The sequence below is a fragment of the Diceros bicornis genome, chromosome 32 (genome assembly GCF_020826845.1).
Source record: "Diceros bicornis minor isolate mBicDic1 chromosome 32, mDicBic1.mat.cur, whole genome shotgun sequence".
NCBI classification, from domain to species: Eukaryota; Metazoa; Chordata; class Mammalia; order Perissodactyla; family Rhinocerotidae; genus Diceros; species Diceros bicornis.
In genome coordinates this window covers 2,473,123-2,493,672 of record NC_080771.1, presented here as the reverse complement: position 1 = coordinate 2,493,672, position 20,550 = coordinate 2,473,123, and the positions used below count along the sequence as shown (strand labels likewise).

The window sequence follows — 20,550 nt, the reverse complement described above, 5'->3', positions numbered from 1 at the left end:
GGGGTAGTTTAATCTGGTGGGGAAGAAGAGTTGGGGGTCAGGTCAGAATCTCCACCCACTGTGGACCAGCTGTTTGACCCTGGGCAGGTTTCTGTCTGCTGAGTTTCACTTGCTGCAGTCTGTGCCTTTTGCCCTGTCCTAGATGACATCTTTATCATGCCATTTCAACAACTGCCAGGTAAAGTCTCCCTCCAGTTTTCAAAATCAGTCACTCCGTTGATCTTGAAGAAGTCTTCAAGGTCTGGTGTTTTCAGTAGCTGCTGTTCAAGAAAAGGGGCACCTGGACATGGAATGAAGAAGTTGAAATGCTTTCCTGAATTGCTGAATATTTATGTGACTTCTTTCATAGAGTTCTAAAAGATCAGTTAATGCCCTGATTTTTTAGAAATACTTGATGAGATTGAAAAATAAATTTTGTTATTGAAGTATATGTGTTTATTATATATTTTTTTTGTTAACTTTTTAATTAGAATTTTGAAACAGTTATATAAGAAGATAATATAATGAATCCCATGTTGGATTTATATGGGATTCCCGTGTGCCCATCACCCAACTTCAGTAGTTATCAACTCATGGCCAATCTTGTTTCATCATTTCAAATGTTTTTTCGTCTATACCCCAACCTATTGCCTTTCACTCATATTATTTTGGAGGAAGTCTCAGATATATCATTTTATCTATAAATATTTTAGTATCTATTTTTAAAAATATAAGGATTCTTTTGATTTTTTTAATTGGTGAGGAAGATTCGCTTTGAGCTAACATCTGTTGCCCAATCTTCCTCTTTTTTTGCTTGAGGAAGATTAGTCCTGAGAACATCTGTGCCAGTCTTCCTCTATTTTGTATGTGGGTTGCCACCACAGCATGGCTTGATGAGTGGTATAGGTTCATGCCCGGGATCCGAACCCACACCCCAGGGCCACCAAAGCAGAGCTTAACCGCTTAAGCACTATGCCACAGGGCCAGCCCCTGATTTTTATTTTTTGAATGAATTATTGATGCTGTGCTTTGTTCTCAAAAAAGAAAGAAAGAAAGAAAATGCCAGCATTTCACATATTAAAGTTTGAAGATAGGCAGTAGAAATATGTAATAGACTTGTCTTCATTTCTAAATAATACTGTTTATTGTCATTTCACTTTGTTTTTTGGCATTTCTTTTGGGGGAAACCCAGCAAATGGCCCACAGCTGCATAGCATTATCTAAGTAAAAATGTAAAGTGCAATTTCAGTCACCCACATGTCCAAGCCCAGCACCAGTTCCTCATTGTTAGAATTTCTTGAGCCAACTGATGATATAAAATTTAGGTCAAGATTGTGAGTAATATTAATCCTTTTTCATTTTTCTGTATGTGGAAAGGTTTCCGAAATTGGTGTTCAAAGAAAAGAAATGCAAATTAACATAGTATGAACAGTGATAATGACACTTTCTTAAAACCTTTTTGGAGTATTAACTAGTATATTTCTCAGAGGGGTCGCTATTAGAATTTTGAGTGGTACTGCCTATCCATGACAGGATGTTTTGCATATCTGGTCCCTCCCACTTTGCCCATAATGCGCCCACCCCGAGTCACTGTGACACCCCCACATATTTCCTAACTCCCTTCGGTATAGTACCATCTCTTTTGAAAACCACCGAATTAGTGCATTAAGGGAAACCACAATCATTAATTTTTTTAAAAACTGATTATTTGGGGAGGATTTCAATTTTCTTTGAATTCACAGATATCTCAGTTTAAAAGCAACACTTTTACAAAGGATGTTATCCTAAGAAGACAGATTTATACTTAATTTGATGTAGATTGATCTGAAAATATCAGTAATTAACTCATTCTGGGGAGAAACTGCTTAATGAGTACAGGTTTTTATTTTGGAGTGGTGGCAATGTTTTGAAACAAGATATAAGTGGGGGTTGCACAACATTATGAATGTACTGAATGCCCCTGAATTGTTCACTTTAAAATGATTGTTTTATGTTATGTGAATTTCACCTCAAATTTTTTTAGAAGTTGGGAAAAAATTAACTCTTATTCTAAATCAGTTACTTCAATATTAAACTCGAATTATAGACTATAAATTCTGTGAGGGAAGTGATTCGTGTCTGTTCTGTTCACTGAACTACCCCAAGGTCCATGGTGCCTGGCACATGGTAGGCACTCAGTAACGATGTGTTAAATGAATGAATTAAAGACTTAACAAAGATTAGCGTTTTTTAAATGGCTTTTCACTACTCATTTTATAACTTGCTATTCCAATTGTTATTCCGTTATCAGTTTAGATTAAATTTTAACTGAGGCCATATATTTAATTCAACGAATGTTTAGAATCTTACAGCTGAAAAACCTGTTATGTGTCAAGTACTGTGTCTTTTAAAACAACCTTCACACCAATTTTGTGAGGTAAAGATTATCTATAATTTACATAACCTGAAATGGCTTAAAAATCTTGTCCAAGGGGCTGGCCCGGTGGTGCAAGCAGTTAAGTGTGCGTGCTTCGCTGCGGCGGCCCGGGGTTCGCCGCTTCGGATCCCAGGCGCACACCGACGCACCGCTTGCCAAGCCATGCTGTGGCGGCATCCCAGATAAAATGGAGGAAGGTGGGCACGGATGTTAGCCCAGGGCCAGTCTTCCTCAGCAAAAAGAGGAGGATTGGCAGATGTTAGCTTGGGGCTGGTCTTCCTCACACACAAAAAAAAGAAAAATCTTGTCCAAGATTACATAGGTGCGAGATTTGGGCCTGTAATATATCTCTCGAGAGCCGCCATATACCCCGCCTCCTCCCGCAGAAGTTGAGGTTGGAATTTTCAGGCCTGGCACCATCAGATACTTAAGTCTTGAGTTATTTAAGCACTGCTGAGTAAACCTCACTCATTTGATCCACCTAGCTTGAGAATTAGTTAAAAAGGAAATTTGAGTCCTCAAGCAATAGGATTTGTTGGTTTAAACCCAGCCTAAAGTAGCTCAGGCCTACCCATCCCTGGGTTTCTGCAAAGCCTTTGTTTATTTGCCTCTCCATCCAGCATGATGTCTGCAGTTCATACACACTGTGAGAAATTCCAAAATACCCTACTTAATGCTGCTGATTATGCAGGTCTCTACTTGGTTTTTCCCTTTTGTCACCATGAATGAGTCAAATGATGAGTAAATGGAAATTGTTTGCGGTGTATGGCGAGACATCACAGTGGTGGTCAGATAACACTCGGGCTCTGTCAGTCTGAAACTTCAGCATAAGAGCACCTGACTTATCTGGGTAGATAATTTTCCATGTAGACGAGGTTTGCCCCTTCACTTGCCAGAACTTTGTATTTTAACCATTTTTCATGATAGTCTGTCTTTCTATATCAGGGTTCCATGGCTATTTTTATTTAGTGGAAGCTATAGAAGGAAATTACCCTTTCCTGGGTAACTCAGAAAGGGTTTTCACTGTTTCCCCACACTGCCCTGACTGGGGGCAGTTTTTATCAGGTATCTTTCCCCCATCTCCCCTCTGGTTTGGACACTCCTTCTCCTTGACTGCCTGCTACAATATGGGAAACAACCGCATGATATAACTTGTTTCCAATTATATGGGAACAAGAGTTTAAATCTTTGAGAGCCTGCACACCTGGCCTCTCAGGCCTGATATCTGTTCATTCTGCTTTGGAGCTGGGAGCCCCAGAGCTTTGGCCTTCTCAGAAGGAGAAGTGGTACATTGTATACATGCGCATTGTTCCTGAGTCAAAATAGGCAGTTGGTCTCCGTTTACCTTTCAACAAGCTACTCAGGTTTGATTGCAGAGAGGTGAGGAGTGATTATTCAGCATATTCCTCGCTGCTCAGAATGTGGGAGTTGAGTAGGAGGGGTCAAGGACCCTCTGTATTATTTTGAGGGCAATAATTTGGGTCCATTTGATGTTTTTCTGTAGTTTTTGTTTTCTGGGTAAATCTGTATGTTCTCCACCAGAGTTTTGAACTGCTGTCTTTATTCCGGCAACAGCTCTCGAGATTTTTCGGTGTATCAAAAGTAACTTGGTCTTATCACTGAAGATAACACTTTGGAGATTCTTTTAGGGCTAGTGTTTCTAGAAACTCCGTTTCTTCCCCTCTAGCTTGTGAGGGGTCCAGGACAGCGGAATTCCATCTGCTTGTGTTTGCCTTCTTTTCCTCAGTGACCCAGTGGAGCGGACCTGGGTGCTCCACTTCCACTCAGTTTCTACTCTTGCCATCAGTGCAGCGTTTAAGGAAAAGAGGGAGAAGGTACTACGCTTTTGTGTCTGCTAATAAGCTAAGGAGGCACTTTACAAGCTTTTTTAGTGCATTTCTCTCAAGGGTTATTCTTTTCAGGACCTTTACTTAACATAATCCTTTGGTTTTCCTTAGAACCAGCAGGCTGTTTATTTTTGGATTGTTATGTTTGGGCTATGGTTGACATTAACTCTAGGCCTGTCCTTGCTGTGAAGCAATTAGAATGATATATTCTTTTTAGGGATTAAAGAAGGACCCCTCTACAAAAACTACCCCCAGCTTTTTTCCCAGTAACAAATGTCATATTGCTATATTCTTGCCATATTTGAATGTTTTTAGATGATCTGCTGCCGAATTATTTCCTCAAGAGTGGGTTTGTTTACTAGCGTGTGTTGTCTGGGGTATAGCCAGTGCCTGTGCGGGCTCTTATTTATGGTTCGCTGAGAAGAGAGTGGGCTTTGGCCTCTGACAAGAGGCGTTTCTGAGCCGCTCTTCTGGATGGTAGATGTTTGTTGGGTGTCCAACCCATTCCTGCTCCGTGAGAATCGTAGGTTTAGTTGGGGGCAGTCCGCTGTGGGGTAGTTGAAAGGGCACTGGCCCGGGAATGAGGAAGCCTCAGTGTAACCCCAGCTCATCCACCCTCTGGCAGTACAGCCTGGGCAAATCGGTCTCTCTCATGAGGTGCTTCTTTCTTTTTATCTCTAACAGGCATGTAAGTCCATTCCGTTTCCTAAGTTCTGTGATTCTGGTGCCCAGCACAGGATAGCAGTTCAGAGGAGAGAAGAGAGCTGATTAAGGGCTTAGGTCAGGAGACGGCTTCGTGGAAGAGGGACTGGAGTTGAGCCCTGAGGGCATTTGAGGAAGGAGTTGGGGTGGGGCGGTGTGGGAGATTGTACACAAGGAAAGCGGCATCAGAAAAAGCTTAGAGCCCAGGAAGAATGAGATGGCAAGACCTGGCTGAAACCCAGAGTGATGACTCGTGGTGGTGGAAGTGGAAGGTTCGCCGTGGCCAGATCTCTCGTGACCGCTCGTGGAGGGGAGCTTGCTGGCAGGCACTGGATTTGTCTGGGAGGGTAGTGCTGTTGAAGTCCCTAAGCAGGATCAAAGGCCTTGTGGTGCGTTTCAGGGTCAGTCTAACTGGCGTTTGCAGGGCGAGTTGGAATTAGGAGAACCTGGGGTTGACTTGGGGTGCGTTGTGCGTGAGGTGGCAGGACTGGCAAGTGAAGGAAATATCCACCAAGCAGTTTTGACATGGAGAGGAGAGAAGACTGAAGGTGCAGAATTGACTGTCGCTGGAATACAGGAGATCATTGAAGCAGTGAAGATAGGTTATGCAAGTCTCATAAACTGTAAAATCACAGTTTGGGATTTTGACTTTTTGTCTTTCTAATACTCATGGGTAGGCAAACAGTTTACTAGCTGCAAAGTTTCAAACTTTTAAGAAACATTTTTTTTTAAACCTCCACTTTTAACTGCTGGAAAATAAAATTTAAGTATTTTTTCTTGTTTCTTTTGAAATTTGTTACCAGATTTTTGGATGGGGGACATTTTTTAATCCTCTGTACCAGGGGTTGCAAACTATGGGCCAAATCTGGCCGCCACCTGTTTTTGTAATATGGAATACAGCCACACTCATCCATTTCCAGTTGGCAGTCGAGTGGTGCAGCAGAGACCATGTGGCCTGGAAAGCCTATCTGGCCCTTTACAGAAAAAGTATACTCGCTCATGTTCTATACTGTTCCTTGTTTGGTTACTTTTTCCCCCTGCTCTCTGCTTCCTTCAACAAAATCACTTGCCATGTTCCCCTGGTTAGTTTCATTTGAGTCTTGCCCTCAACTTGTTTCCAGGAAGCTGTAAACTGAGTAGGTTTTGCATTTTCCCAGAAAGGGGATGGAGCCCTCCTGGAACCGGACGATCCACAGCCTTTGGAAGTTGTGGTGGTGAAGACCATGTCATAGAATAGTCATGACCATGGCTCCTTCTGCTTCAGCAACAAATTTCTTAATAAAATTCACAAAAGATTCTTAGAGGCCAGTGACCAGGCAGAACTCTTTAGAATGGGCTCTTTATCTAAAAAAACAAGAATAGGGGCTGGCCCGGTGGCATAGTGGTTAAGTTCACGCGCTCCGCTTTGGCAGCCCAGGGTTTGTGGGTTTGGAACCCCGGGTGCAGTCCTACACATTGCTCATCAAGCCATGCTGTGACGGGCATCCCACATATAAAAAAAAAATGGAGGAAGATGGGCATGGATGTTAGCTCAGGGCTAATCTTCCTCACCAAAAAAAAAACGGTAAGAATAACAGGTGCAATAAATAAGTATTACCACGAAGCTCAAACTGCCTTCTACCACAATAGCACACTCAGTTAAATCAACTAAACAAAATACAAGAAAAATCATAAAGCTATTAAGAGTCACGTCACCTATGATGGGTTCTATCTTAGCTTTGCAAACAGAAAACTATGCAACTTAATGCCAAAAAATATAAATGTATTAAAGGAAATTTTATTCTAATTGTTTTTGTTGTATATGGATTTTAACTTTTCACCTTTTCATGGTGAAACTTAACATGCTTTAAACTGAAACGAATTTTACTTATTTTCTTATAGCCACGGTCTGAAAAAGTTCTTTTCCTGTCGTGGAATTGCAATTGCGGTTGAGTATTTTTGGAAACTTGGCAACAGAAACATCACTGTCTTTGTCCCACAGTGGAGAACAAGGCGTGATCCTAATGTCACAGGTGAGGCAAACTGTTTTTCCCAGATTTCTAATTAGATATTTAATGAGTTGGCTTATAATTGAACACACACTACTTAGAACAAAGCCATGTGTCATAGGCAGCAGCTTTAAAAACAAAATTGTAAATCAGTTGCACCCAGTAAAAAACATCAATTGAAGAGACTGTTACAGCATAAGAAATACTTGGGGGGAGGATGGAGTTAACATGGCTGTTTATATAGAAAGTTATATTAGAGTTCATTATATATCACAAAAATTTTCCTTGACTTTCTAAAAAGTAGATTAAGTATGTTTTTTCATTAGACTAAGTTAACAATCTGTTTTGTTTAATAGCTTAATATAAATTATTTATTAATTGTATGGTACTGCATGGCTGACCTGCAGGCCACACACAAAAGGTTTGAACTTACTATGAGTCATGAAATATTTCAGAGAAACTTAGGGTTGTTTGTTTCTTAGGTCGTAGTAGGAAGTCCAGGGAAAGGGCTATGCCAGGCAGCTCACTGTATCAGAGTACCTAGAAATAACAGGTAGATTGGGAGGAGGAGGGATGAGTACAAGGCTCACCCAACACATTAAACAGGAAGGAAAACTTAGTCACTGTTGAGGTGGAAATGGTAATATCACACATTTCCCAAGTATCCCAACTTCCCTCACGTGGGAGAGCATATTTGTCCTAACAGAGGGTACTTGAGGAATGAGGCAGATCCACTCATTTTGTAGTTGTTTTTGTAACGGGATCCCTGAAAGAGTTATCAGCCTGTGCATTTCTAGGACAATAAAACACTGTGGGTGTTTCAGCTTAAGTCATTGGTGAATACCATTGTAGGGGATACAGGTGCGGGAGTGTCAGACCCTGAGCTTTTAGCTTTTTTTTCCTGCCCATTACTGGTGGCTAAATGTGGCCGTTACTGGTGGCCACTAAAATGTGGCCAGGACTAAAAGTCCTGGCATAGCCCTTTCCCTGGACTTCCTACTTCCTTCCCTCCTTTCTCCTCTATCATGACCTACAACCATGAAAATCAGTAAATATTTGTACACATAACTGAGAGAGGTTGGATAGGATGCCAACTAGAGGGAGACATTGATGGACCCTTGGAATAGGGACCAAGCAAGCCTTTCTTGGGATTGGCGCAGAGCAGGTTGTCCCTCCCGCTGCGTGCCCTCCCATCACTCTTCCCTGTTGCACCCCCGCCTCTCTCGGGGAGTCTTGTCGTCACTGTCTTTGTCCTCTACTGCTTGTAATGTCGCTGTGAAAAAGTTCTTGGTAGTAGGATTCATTAAATATAGGGTTATGGTTTACTCTTCTTAGTTTAAGGAGCAAATGAGTTGATCTTTTTTGTGTTTAAAAAAATAGCTCGTTAGTTTTCACATTGCATTTGCCTTAGTATATGTCTTGCTTGATTTTTTTTTTTCTTTCCCAATGAGTCAGTAAAATTGAGTCTTCTTGAGTCAATAGAAAAAAGATTTTCCACAACTCTCCAAGTGAAACATTTGGGGGTGCTTTCATTTATTTAAACGTGTGGGAAGATAGGCTTTTTCTGACTGTGTCATTCACCTTATTCCATGAACAGAACAGCACTTCCTAACCCAGCTCCAGGAGCTTGGAATATTATCTTTAACTCCTGCACGGATGGTCTTTGGAGAAAGAATTGCTTCTCATGATGACAGGTATGAAAGACTGTTTTCCTTTCTAAGGTGGCTGTGGGGTGGTGAGGAGCCAACCGCCTCTTCCACTGGACAGTTCGTCATGCGTCTGGATCCACACTCTTAAAGGACTCACTTGGTTCAGGGGTTTGAGAGTTTTAATATTTATGGTCATTAAGGTTATATACTCAATGCTTTGCTGTATGGCTTTAGTGAAATTACAAAAAAAGCTGTTAAGAGTTTTTTAAATTAAAACATGACTGAGAGTCTATAAGTAAAAGCAGATATTGATTGAGTTATAGGTTTTTTGGTGCATGCTAAAAGTAATGTTTGTCTTGTCTTAGTGTGGCAGCCTCAAGAGTGGTTTTCAAACATTGTCTCCTCTTGGTTACTTTTGGCCAGTGACCGAGTCTGTCGTTGTAATGCCCGGGCGCTCAGTATTTCTTCCGCGTAATAGAAGACGGTCTCAGCTAACCCTAGTGTGATAGGAATAAGCTGTATTTCTTACGTTGGTATGTTGCTCAGAAAGCAGGTGCTAGTGCATCGGAGACGACAAGCTTTAATCTGCACCTTTTAAATTTTTTTCTAAAAGCTTTACTGAACACCAACCAAGTGCAGTGCGCAGAGCCGGCTCCGGGAACACACGTGATTCAGACGCACTTCCTGCCCTAAGGGGTTTTGATCTAGGGGAGAAGGCACACAAATAAGTAGTAGAGGGGAGTTTTGCTGTGGTTGAATAAGAGAAGGTTCCAAACATGACCAGTAGCATTAAAACCAGTTTTCAAGCCCTCCTCTTGTGGGGTGAAGTCAGTAGTCGTGAGCCTACAAGTAAGCATCTGGGAACCGAAGTGGGGGCTGCCTGTTCTCTCCTCTCCTGCACTCACCCGCTTTAATTTATTCTGGCCTAGAGCACTTACAGCCCCCTGGTGGTTTTGCCTTAGTGTTCCACCGGAATGCTCCCCCACATTGACGACACTGCTTAGCTTGTAACTCAAGCTAGTGAATGATAGTGAGATGGGTGAGAGAAGAAACGAGGAGCTTGGCATGGGGAAGGGGACTTGGGATGACAACAGACATTCATTCCTCGAAAGGTCCCAAGGGCCTTCTCATTGCCAGGCCCCTGCCCTTCACCGGGCTGGTGTGAGACTAGATCTGATGGGGAGAATCAGAGGTGACATGAAAGAACGTGAGGGGAAGCTGAGGGAGAACAGCACGTTGGGGCGGGGGCCTGGGTGAGAAAGTGCTAGAGCCTGGGATGGAGGGGCGCCTCTAGCTCCTGCTCTGTGGTCCTGGGTAGGGACCCTGAAAGTGCTCAGCTAGAAAGTCAGGTTGGGCTGCTGGGTTCATGAGGGACCTTCAGATCCTCTAACGTGACAGATTCACTCTCATGTCAGCAGAATGTGAACGCACACGCAGGTACACAGACTGCTAAGCTCTTGCTTAATTTCTATGGCTCTCTGAGTTTCCAGCGGACATGAATATATGTCCTGATTCATAGTACATCCATTCCGAAGCCTTGCTACCTATTTTTGTTAATACCTCTGGGCAGACATCACTAATTAAAATTCATGCCAGTTAGAAATAATTTGTAAAATGTTCTTTAATAAATCCAAAATGCTAAATTATATTTACTCTCCAAGGTTTCCTAAGATCTCTGAGTGGGGCTTGTTTTTTAATCCCCTTTAAGTACTCACTACTGATATACTCACTACTAATAAAAGCAGTTGGTTGCACCTTTAATTCCAGTGCTTCTCTTAATTTATTGTTTCATCATCTTTGTCTACATTGCCTTAGACAGATGTGGTCATCCTAAGGGATAAAACTTGGATTATCCTCACAAATCTCTCATTAAGAGAGTTCGAACATGAATAATCTCCAGCAATGAAACAGAATTCTTTTTAATATTTAATTCTTACCCTTTTTTATCACGATGTTTCTTTGGGTAACTTGGCATTTGTGTGAATCTGTAACTTAGGCTAAACAGAATGACAGTTGTAGATGTCTCTTCTTAAGGCAGAGCAGAAAATGTGAACCTATGAATTAAAAAAAAAAATTGCAAGGCTGACTGTACCAAGCAGCTAATCTTAGAACCAAAGTACCGTAGCTTAGCAACTAAAAACTGAGTAGTGATGCCACAGGCTTGCCAGCTCTGATTCATTCTCTGCCCCAGTCTGCGTGCGTTATCTTACCACCACTATTTATTGATAATACAGCTTTCCTAAACAAATGTATAAATTATGGTTGAGATCACTAAAAAAAAGAGAATAGATTGTATGAAAACCAGACCCTCATTTATGATCGTACTAATACTTTCACAGGTATTCAACTTCTCAGACTGATCTTCAGTTGACAAGGGCTTAACTTTTCTGCTTCCAAGCCTTGGTTAAATTCTCGGGTGCTTTTCCTATGAAGAGGCAATCTTTTCGTTGTCCTGCGAACCAGGCTGCCTGCTCGCCCATCTCAACCTCTCTTATGTCACTGTAGGTTTCTGCTGCACTTGGCGGACAAAACTGGTGGCATAATTGTAACAAATGATAACTTCAGAGAATTTGTGACCGAGTCCGTCTCTTGGAGAGAAATCATTACAAAAAGGTAATGTTTTCTTCTTTGTCTTGGGTCAAAAATGTTTTTTGTTGTTGTTTATCGTTTGATTTTGTTTGCATTTGTTTGTTTTGTGTTTACCTTGGAAGCAATATAGGGGCCAAAGTATCATAAGACTGTGCTCCCAGTTTGCAGGACGGCCGGCCCTCTAGGTAAGCAGGAACACCAGCGCACAGCAGCAAAGCCAGCAGGTGACACATGGGCCTGCTGTGGTGCCACAGGTGTCTTCTAAGAGATCAGTGTTCCCTGGCAGGAGGCAAGAGGCACATCTTTGTGGCACAGGGAACTCTCTGTTAACTGTGTGATGGGGCAGAAATGCCTCCTAACTTGGCCTTGCCCTGATGCTGAGAGAGACTTGGGCAGATCATTGGGCGTCCCTAGTTTGCTCAGCTATGAAATATGAGGGTTGGGTTTAATAAAACTGTGATTCCAGTGAGAAGATAGGACCAAAATCAATATGCTGATTGGGTTTTCACTTCTTGGGGGGGAGAAGGTATTTCTACATCTTATGTCTGATGCTTTTCTTGAGCATTATACCATCATAGTTGAATCATCTATATTGAAAATATGTTTGAATATCATCCAAAATAACAAAGAGTTTAGCATTCACTGCTGTAAGTTTTTTTATTTGTAATGAAATTCTGAATGTGTCTAACTGCCTTAAAACCAGTGAACACAACTTCTCAGGCTTTTTGTTAACAAGCATCATCTGACCAGTTACTTCAAACAAAAAGCAATGGTCTGTAGTAGTGCCAGGGAGGAGTCATATGTGCCACAAATCGAAAAACATAAAGGAACATACCTCAAGGCTGTGTATAACTAATATAACTAGTGTATAACTAGTGTAACTAGATATTTATCTCTGTTGGGGTTTCACAGTTGCCCCTAGTGTGATGTTTATATTTTACTAAATCATTAAAGGATTTTAGAAAATGATTCTTTGCTCTAAATGCCCAGGTGAAAGTTCGTTACTATATGCTTTTGACCCATATACTGTGAAAAAGCCCTTATTGATAGCTGAACTGAGAATGAGTCTTTGACCTTCTGAGAATAGTTAATAAGCCGTTAAATCTCCTAGGACATGTTTCTTTTGGCTCTTTGCCCTGGGCTGACTGTCAGTATTTATTGGACACTCATCTGTGTACACGTGAAAGGTTTAAACGCAGTCAAGACTCATGTTCATGCACCAACCCGTTGTTTTCAGAATTCACAAAACAAGGCAGAAACCAAGGTCTAGACAACAAACATAGGCACTTGGACTTTTCTTTTTACGTTTTCCCCAGACTTGACAAATGCTCACCTGACCTCAGATTTTCTCTCTTCATATAGCATATTGTTTTCTTTTTTTAGAGGATATCTTCACTGGGTTTGCCTAAGGACACATTTATTTAAAAATTAAACCTTCAGTGAGCACCTGTTGTGTCCTAAGCTGACAGTCTTTAAATCTTGTTTTTCAAAATTATACGTATTGAAAGTTACATTAGGAGAAGAAGATGCTTCCCAAGCCCAGATAAAAATCTGAAAGTCTTAATAAGAAATGTGAGAGCCAACCAGTAAAAGTCTCTTACTCTGTTGTGTTTGTATTCAAAAGAGAAGTTAAAATGGTTTAACTTGGGCATTTTTGTTTTTCCCTTTAGCCGGTTAAGCAGTCTTACCACTTATAGGTGATGTTGCTTTGGAATTGGATGGCTCCTTTCCCCTCAGTTCGAGCAGCAATAACAGATTAGTGTTTTCTCCAGCGTTGTAATTATTCTCCGTGTTGTAGGTTGCTTCAGTATACCTTTGTGGGGGACATATTTATGGTTCCTGATGATCCTCTGGGAAGAAGTGGACCTCGATTAGAAGAATTTCTTCAGAAGGATGTCTTCCTTAGGTATTTCCTTTTTCAGATTGTCTTGTATTTACAAGTTTGTTTCAGTTCTCTGTGCTTTAGTGCAAGTGCTACCTCTGAAGACTAAAAATGGCGTTTTATTTTTTTAAAAAGCCTTAGGTTTAGTGCTGCTAATGACGCAGGCACCCCAAAGACCAGATCTTTGTTTGTGGTCCTTTGGTTTTAATCCTAGGAGAGGGTGGGTAGCCAGACTTCCTGCAGGTCTAAAAAGACAAAGCAAATTTTGCTGGTAGTCACTTACTAACAAATGCCACTTAGGCTCATTATGTGTGTGTGAATATCTTTTTCTGTCCATTTTCCGAAGTCGTTTGCTTTGAATATGTTATTCTTAATTTATTTACTATTCGGGAATCACTACCTGGGGACCTGTTACTTTCTACTTCCACTGAATGGAGAAGCCAGTATTGCGTATTTATCTCAAATTAATTTGATAGTTTAGGGTATTTCTTGTTGTAGTTTAGATTTCTTTTTTTTTTTAAGACCTGTTGCTAGTGGTTGTTTCTCTTTTCAGAATTCTCAGGTAATGGGCGTTGTTAACTAAAGGATCCTGTGTGCCTAACTGGCAGATCATATAACCCGGTGACAGACCTCTTCTCTTGTTTAAAATTAAAATAAGTTATACTTCTGTGTATTTCCCAGTAGATGTTTGCACGGAGTGTTATGAGGATCTAAACTGAGAGGAGGATGCACAGCTTTCCCAGCGTTTTAAGGCAGTGAGACTTTAGAGTTGATCTTTCCCGTTTATAACGGGATCCCTTAGGGGTTCTAGGTTTGGATTTGGGGGGCATTGGGTGGGTTTCACATGGAGGTGTCTTCTGCAGAGGAGACCAGCACGATATCAGCTCCCTGGTCTTGTGAATCATTTCTCTCTTGAGCCTTTAGGTTTTACTACACAGTTGAGAACTTAGTTCCCAAAGGTCCTACTTCTCTACCTACACCAAGAGAATGGCAACCATTTTTAACACCTGCTGGGTGTCAGCACATCTCATGTTGCTTCCTCTGCTAGGCTGTGAGACCTGGGTCCTGTGTGCACGCATCAAGGCCCATGGGTCAAACTTAATGGAAGGAGAGTTCTATGGCTCCTTCCATAACTGCAGCAGCCTAGCAGCAGGGTGTTCCTGCTGCTCACCTAATGGCTCTTTACAGAGGTGGTAACTAATTGATTAAGAAGTTAATAATAACCCTCCTCACAGAGGGACTAGCTTTTGAAATTTGTTGAGCTTTTGAAGTTGGGAAGCATTTGGCCAGCGCCATTTCTCAGGTGGAAGCCAGAGTCAAGTGGAAGGCTCTTGAATGCTACAGATGCCCTGTACACACACACCCATGTGCATACAAGTTGTGGGTGCCGATGCCTTACCCACACGTTGAGGGGAGACATGAATCAGTGGGGGCTGCCTGTCTGCCCAAAAGTGGTCCCTTTTTCTTTCTTTCTTTTTTTTTTTTTGTGTGTGTGAGGAAGATCAGCCCTGCACTAACATCTGCCAATCCTCCTCTTTTTGCTGATGAAGACTGGCCCTGGGCTAACATCCGTGCCCATCTTCCTCTACTTTATATGGGCCGTCACCACAGCATGGCCTGCCAAGTGGTGCGTCGGTGTGCGCCCGGGATCCAAACCGGCGAACCCCGGGCCACCGCAGCGGAGCGTGCGCACTTAACCTCTTGCGCCACCAGGCCGGCCCCAGTGGTCCCTTTTTCTAAGGCCTATCAAGCAGAGGTCCACACAGAATCAGAATCTCCAAAAGAGTAGGACCCTGTTATCCATATCTTTTGAAAGCTCCCAGGCGATTCTGGTGCACCCCGGTTTAGAGCCAAACAGCTGGATGGGTTCCGTCCTCATACCAGCAGAGCTGGGAGGTGGAGTAGTCCATGAAGAGCTGTGCTCCATCAGCACCAGTCTGGGGTGGCGCACAGTCCTCTGTAAGCGGCTGCCATCCTCGCCTTCACGACAGTATTATGTCTTGCCTTGGGAAACCAGGGAGCAGTATCTTGAGCCTCGAGGTTAGCAGCAGGTATTTTAGAAAGGTTTCTCTTTTATCTTATAACCCAACTCACCAGGACTCACTTCTGTTCACAGAGACATGCAGCCCCTACTCAATGCCCTGCCAAGTGTGGGCAGGTTTGACCCCAGCTTCAGAGTCCCTGGCACCCAAGCAGCCAGCACCAGCCACCAGCCCCCGGCCCGGATTCAGGGCACCCCACCCAGCCACTGGCTTCCTCAGCAGCCCCGCTTCCCACTTCTGCCCAGCCTTCCCGGCCTCCGGCAGAATCTGCCCATGCCAGCACAGAGATCTTCTGCGGAAACCAGTGAGCTGAGGGAAGCCCTTCTGAAGATCTTCCCTGACTCAGAGCAAAGACTGAAAATCGACCAGATCTTGGTGGCCCATCCGTACATGAAAGACCTGAATGCGCTCTCTGCCATGGTGTTGGATTGAAGGCTGTCAGGAGCCAGGGCTCGGGGCTCAAGGTCACGCTCAAGCTAGTGTCTGCACGGGCAGCGGGAAGCGACGTAATGTGAAGAAATTGATTTCCCGGTGGAAGTGCTGTTGTGCTGTACAGAAGAAAAACAAGCAGATGTTTTGTGTATAAAAAATCTGGGTTTTCAAAACCAGCTTTTTTCTATATATAAATTATGCTGCTATTACAGATTTAACATTTTCTGTAAAAGGAAAGTCTACATTTTCTGCCTGTTCAGAACTGTTTAATAGCAGTTACTCTCGAGTGTATTTACATTTTTATGTTTTTTAAACTATTTTCCTTAAAGCTAAAAATATTGACAAATGGATATGATTAGCCTTTCTAAATAAAAAAAAAAGAGTTGCTTTCTTAGGGAAAGCAAGACCTCTTAAAGTATATTTTCTTGGGATGACTGTGTCACATCCACTGACATGAAGTGTGCTCACCCCTCCAGCCTGCTCTGCCCTTACCCCTGGAACTCGAGTCGGTAGGCGTGGGTCTTGCTCCTTTGGGGTCTTTCATTTGAGCCGTTTGTGAGAGTGGACAGGTGGTGCCACTAGATGGCACCTTGTGCCTAGCCACTGCTAGTGACCAGGGCAGAGTCGGACTCACAGAATATCAGGGTGAAAAGAAACTTCAGAACGCACGCAGTCCAACCCTGCTCTCCTTCCACCCTACAGAAGAGGGAACTAGGCTCAGAGTGCTCACCCTCTGGACACACCCAAGTCCACAGCTGTGGAGCTGGTGGGCAGGGACCAGACTCCTCATCCAGTGCTCTGGCACACTCACCAGGCTGAGGCCTCGCTATACCTGACCTGACTTCAGAAGTCACATCGGAGCCTCTGAGGATAATAGTGGGTTGTGAGGAAGTTTAATGAAGAGCCCCATTATTATGGTAATTTGGTGTTCACAACCGTGGGAGACTCCCCATGTGAAGTTTGTGCAACTTTGCCAAAAAATGGTTTTCTATTCTCAAGAATGACCCAAGCCAATAAATAGCATTAGTAGCTTCCATGGGGGCCCAGAGCCCCTGTATTTATTTTTCCTGTGTTTGTCTCTTAGTGCCCTCCCAAGCTGCCCTTCCTATGAGTCTTTCTCAGCATTGATATCTTAGTCTTGTGTTTTCAGTGTTGCCCAGATTCCGTGTCAGTGAAGCTCTTTTCCTGGGTAATTAGTTCTTGACGTCTTTACTGTTCTCTGGACCTCCAAAGGGCTCTGTATTTTATACCTATTCTCTCCCCGGGCTGCTCGCAGTCAGTTTCACATCTGCCCTGTGGATCATGTCTCCTGACCCTCAGAAATGGTTGCTGAGGACACCGTCCTGATGTGTTCTTCGTGCTCAGGGGACTCTGTTGGCCACAAGCAGAGCTGGGTGGCTCCTAGGATGCTCTGTCCAGGCATGTTCGATCCCTCGGGATGAATCCAGAGTCCTCCGGGTGGCTAGACTTGTACTTGAATCATGTTTTCTCTTGGATGCCTTTAAGATGCATCCCAGTGTGGACCTGGTTGTCAGCTGTTGCTTTGCGGCAGGTTGCCTGAGTCACCCAGCTGTGGCCGTGGAAAGAAGGCTTGAGGAGGGCCAAGAGATGACTTCAATCACAGCCCCCTCAGCTTCTGAACTGGTGGTTTTTAAAAGCACAGCAGACCTGTGAGGGCTGGGGCTGCCTCACAGTGACTCTGACCTTCTTTCTGGGTCAAGGTTTAGCCTGGCAGCCTTGCTAGTCCAGTATTTCTCCTCTGTTTCAGAGGACCCAGGAGGGCACCTTGATTGCCAAGGCTTAGCCATAGGTCTTCCTGGACAGGGGCTGAGCCTCCACTGATGCCAGATGGATCTGGCTAGGCCCTAGGGTTCAGGAGTTTTCTAGGCTCTAGAAGTGACTTGATCTTTGAATTATGTACGCCTATGTGTTCTTAGCATTGTTTCTGAGAGCTCTACCTGCCCCTTTCCTCTTCCTCAGGTCTGGGAAGGAAGGATGCAGAAGACTAAGTGGGAGGAGTGCAGAAAAGCATTAATTACTTACCTGGATGAATTATAGCCTGAAACAATTCACAGTTCTTTTGAAATCCATTAAGTTTAGTTAAATTTAATATTTAAAAACTCAGTTTACAGATCATTAAAAAACAAGTCAGTACTTATTCTCAGCCTCCTCTCAACACTAGGCTCAGTGTTGATCCTACATAAATATTTCTAGATGGTCTCCCTCCCGTGGTAGGTTTCTAAACTACCTTGGAAGTGTCAGCAGCGATGCTTCCTCCTTCTGTGACTCCTTCAGGCTTTCGTGTGTAGTGGCTCTGCACCCTGTGGGTCATGGCATCCTTGTGAAGTAGGTTGCGGGGCAGGGGATACCACCCTCCTTCAGTAGTCTGGTGTCTGGTGCTCAGAGAAGTTGTCCAGGGTTAAAGAACAAGTAGGTGATGATGCTGAGTGATTCCCGGGCCTACATTCTTTCCCAGGCCCCAGGCTGCCTCCTCTGGGAGAAGACACACTCGTTTGACTTTTCTGTCAAGTAGCCCATGCTTGAGACCCTACAAGGCTGCCAGCTAGGAAAACAGTAAGAAGGTGTCTCAGCCATCCTGGAGGACAGGTCAGCGTTGTCTGGCAGGCTTTGCTGTGGCTTGGTGGTGGTGCCAGGATTCAGGCCTGCTGCAGCTTTTGATATCAGTGAGAGAAGGGGTGGCATCTTGCTTGCTTTGGCTTGTTGTGGCACTTGTGGAATATGATCCAGACATGGAAACCCATGTTCTCCATGATGCTCTTAGCACCCCCACCACCACCCGGTTCTCTGCCCCTCCCCCAACCATGGGAAATGGCCCCTGGCACTGGGCCCCTGAAGGTGGGCCTTGGCACTCTTCTCACCTCAGATCCCAGCCTGCCTCCCACACACCTCCAAGACATGGCCTTCTTTTGGGAATCCCTTCCCACTTCCTCCTCTCCACCAGGGCTTCCATATCCTCACCTGGTCTTTCTTCCTGTGTCCCTGGCCACTCTCCTCTCATCTCCTAACCATGGTTCGACTCCCTCCGTTTCTTCATTATCTACCTCCCCATTATTCCCCACGTATTTTGGATCCTTTAGATTAAAATAACCTGATTTCCCCTAAGAATCATCTCTGTTCATTGCTTCTTTCCCTCACCTTCCCACTCTTCAATTCCCAGTTTGCAAACTTGGCCGCCTCCTCACCACGAGGAAATATTCTAGAAGTCATGGGGGACCGCCTAATTGCCGAATTCAGAGGCCTTTTCTCAATCCTTAATCTTAGTGTCGCTACTCAGTGACCATGGCATTGGACATTGTTGACCTTGTTTTCTCTGTTTTCTGAGATTTCCATCACTCCTAAACGTTCTTCATTTCTTTTCCTTCTTTTGCCTAAAAGCCAGTCCTTAACACCCTTCTCTTTCTCAACAAGTGTTTTTTAAACTTTGGACCAGCTGCAGCACTCATGGCGGGGAGGGTGACTCTTACTAAAAATGCACATTACTGGGCATTACCTCCAAAGAGGTTTATTTAGGAGCTCTGGAGTAAAGTCTGGAAATCAGCCACTTCAGCAGGCTCCCTGGATGATTGCCATGCAGGTGGTCCATGGACCACATCTTGAGAAACTCAACTCACCCTTAGGGATCACCACTCTTCCCTAACTCCAGCTGTCCCCACTCTGCAGTGGACTTCTGATCCCTTCTCCAGCCCTGCCCTGCCCTTCAGGAGTGTAGTTTTCACTATGCCTGGGAGCCCTGAGACATCCTCAGACTGACTCCCCAGACTGTCAGCCCGCGTCTGTTCCTCACTGTCCTCCCCCACCCTACCCTGCCACAAGATCCCCTAATCCACCTTGTCCCTTTCTTGCCATTGCCCACCAGTCAGGCTCTCGTGGCCTCCCTGTAGGCATCAGCCCACCTTTCAGCTGCCCCTCTCCTGCCCGGACTCCACAGCGCTGTCAGATTCATCTTCCAAAAACACATTTCTCGTCACCCCTCTTCCTGTTCAGTGATCTTCGGTGGCTCTCTTGACCAGAGCACGAAGTTCAGACCTCCCTGAGCTTAATATCCTTGGCTGTCCACCTCCAGGCCGTACTCGAATGCCCACTTTGTACAGTCCTACGCACGCTCACTGTAGCCACACCCCCTTCCTCAGCTACCTGTGGGCTCCTGCCTCTGCGTGGACCTCTTCTCCCTGCTAGAAATGCCCTTTCTCCCCTGTGGTTTCCCCTTCAAGGGCCCAGCCTGAGTCCTCTTTGTACCCTTGCCCAAGCCTTCTGGCCAGAAGCAACCCCGTGTTGTTCTGTGACCCCACAGCACTGTGTCTTGCTTTCGGCACTTGCCACTCTGGCCGGTGTCCTGCAGCTGATTGTGTACTATGTCTTACCTCCCTTTCTAGACTGTGAGCTCCTCGCGGGCAGGGACTGTCTGTGTTCACTCTGTATTTCCCATGGCACCTAGCACTGGCCTTGCACTTAATAGGTGCTCAATAAACGTCTGCTCAATTGACCTGGAGGATAGTGCCTTCTTGACTGCGACATCTGGCAGCCAGTAAGACCTTCAGAAATCAAGTTTTCAACAGTCAAGCGCAGGAACCCACTGCTCTGCTGTGGTAGACCTCAGTGGGCTGTCTGCCTTGCTCACTTCATTTTCCCTCCTCTTCAAGGCTCCAACACACCATCTGGTCCAGGGATGGGCACGTGATGCGGGCCGAGCAAAGCACTGTGCTCTGGTTTCCTGCCCACAAGTTGGCCAAGGGCAGACACCTGGCCCAAGCTAGGCCAATCACAGCCGCTCCTTGGGATTTTCCCATCTGGTGGTGGGAGCTGAGGAATGTCATGCCCAGATCTGTTAGAGGCCATTTCCTACCAGAGGGGAAGCTGGGCTCTGGTCACAGAGAAGCAGAAGCGTGTCAGCGAGATTCCTGGTGGCATGAGTTCTAGGTTCCTGTGGTCATGGAAGCCTGACCACGCTCATGCCTGTCCCCAGATGTCAAGATGCCCCATTATTGTAACACACTTTCCTTTCT

At 44.4% G+C, this 20,550-nt stretch overlaps 1 protein-coding gene across 1 annotated transcript in view; it reads left to right on the top strand.

Moving 5' to 3' along the window:
- Nucleotides 1-20,031, top strand: part of N4BP1 (NEDD4 binding protein 1) — a 48,421-nt gene extending 28,390 nt beyond the window's left edge. The window contains exons 3-7 of the mRNA XM_058527767.1: nucleotides 6,826-6,956; nucleotides 8,530-8,626; nucleotides 11,087-11,194; nucleotides 12,969-13,076; nucleotides 15,169-20,031. Coding sequence (XP_058383750.1) covers nucleotides 6,826-6,956; nucleotides 8,530-8,626; nucleotides 11,087-11,194; nucleotides 12,969-13,076; nucleotides 15,169-15,526 — 802 coding nt within the window. The 3' untranslated portion in view covers nucleotides 15,527-20,031. The remainder of the gene's footprint in view (nucleotides 1-6,825; nucleotides 6,957-8,529; nucleotides 8,627-11,086; nucleotides 11,195-12,968; nucleotides 13,077-15,168) is intronic.
- The last annotated feature ends 519 nt before the right edge of the window (nucleotides 20,032-20,550 follow it).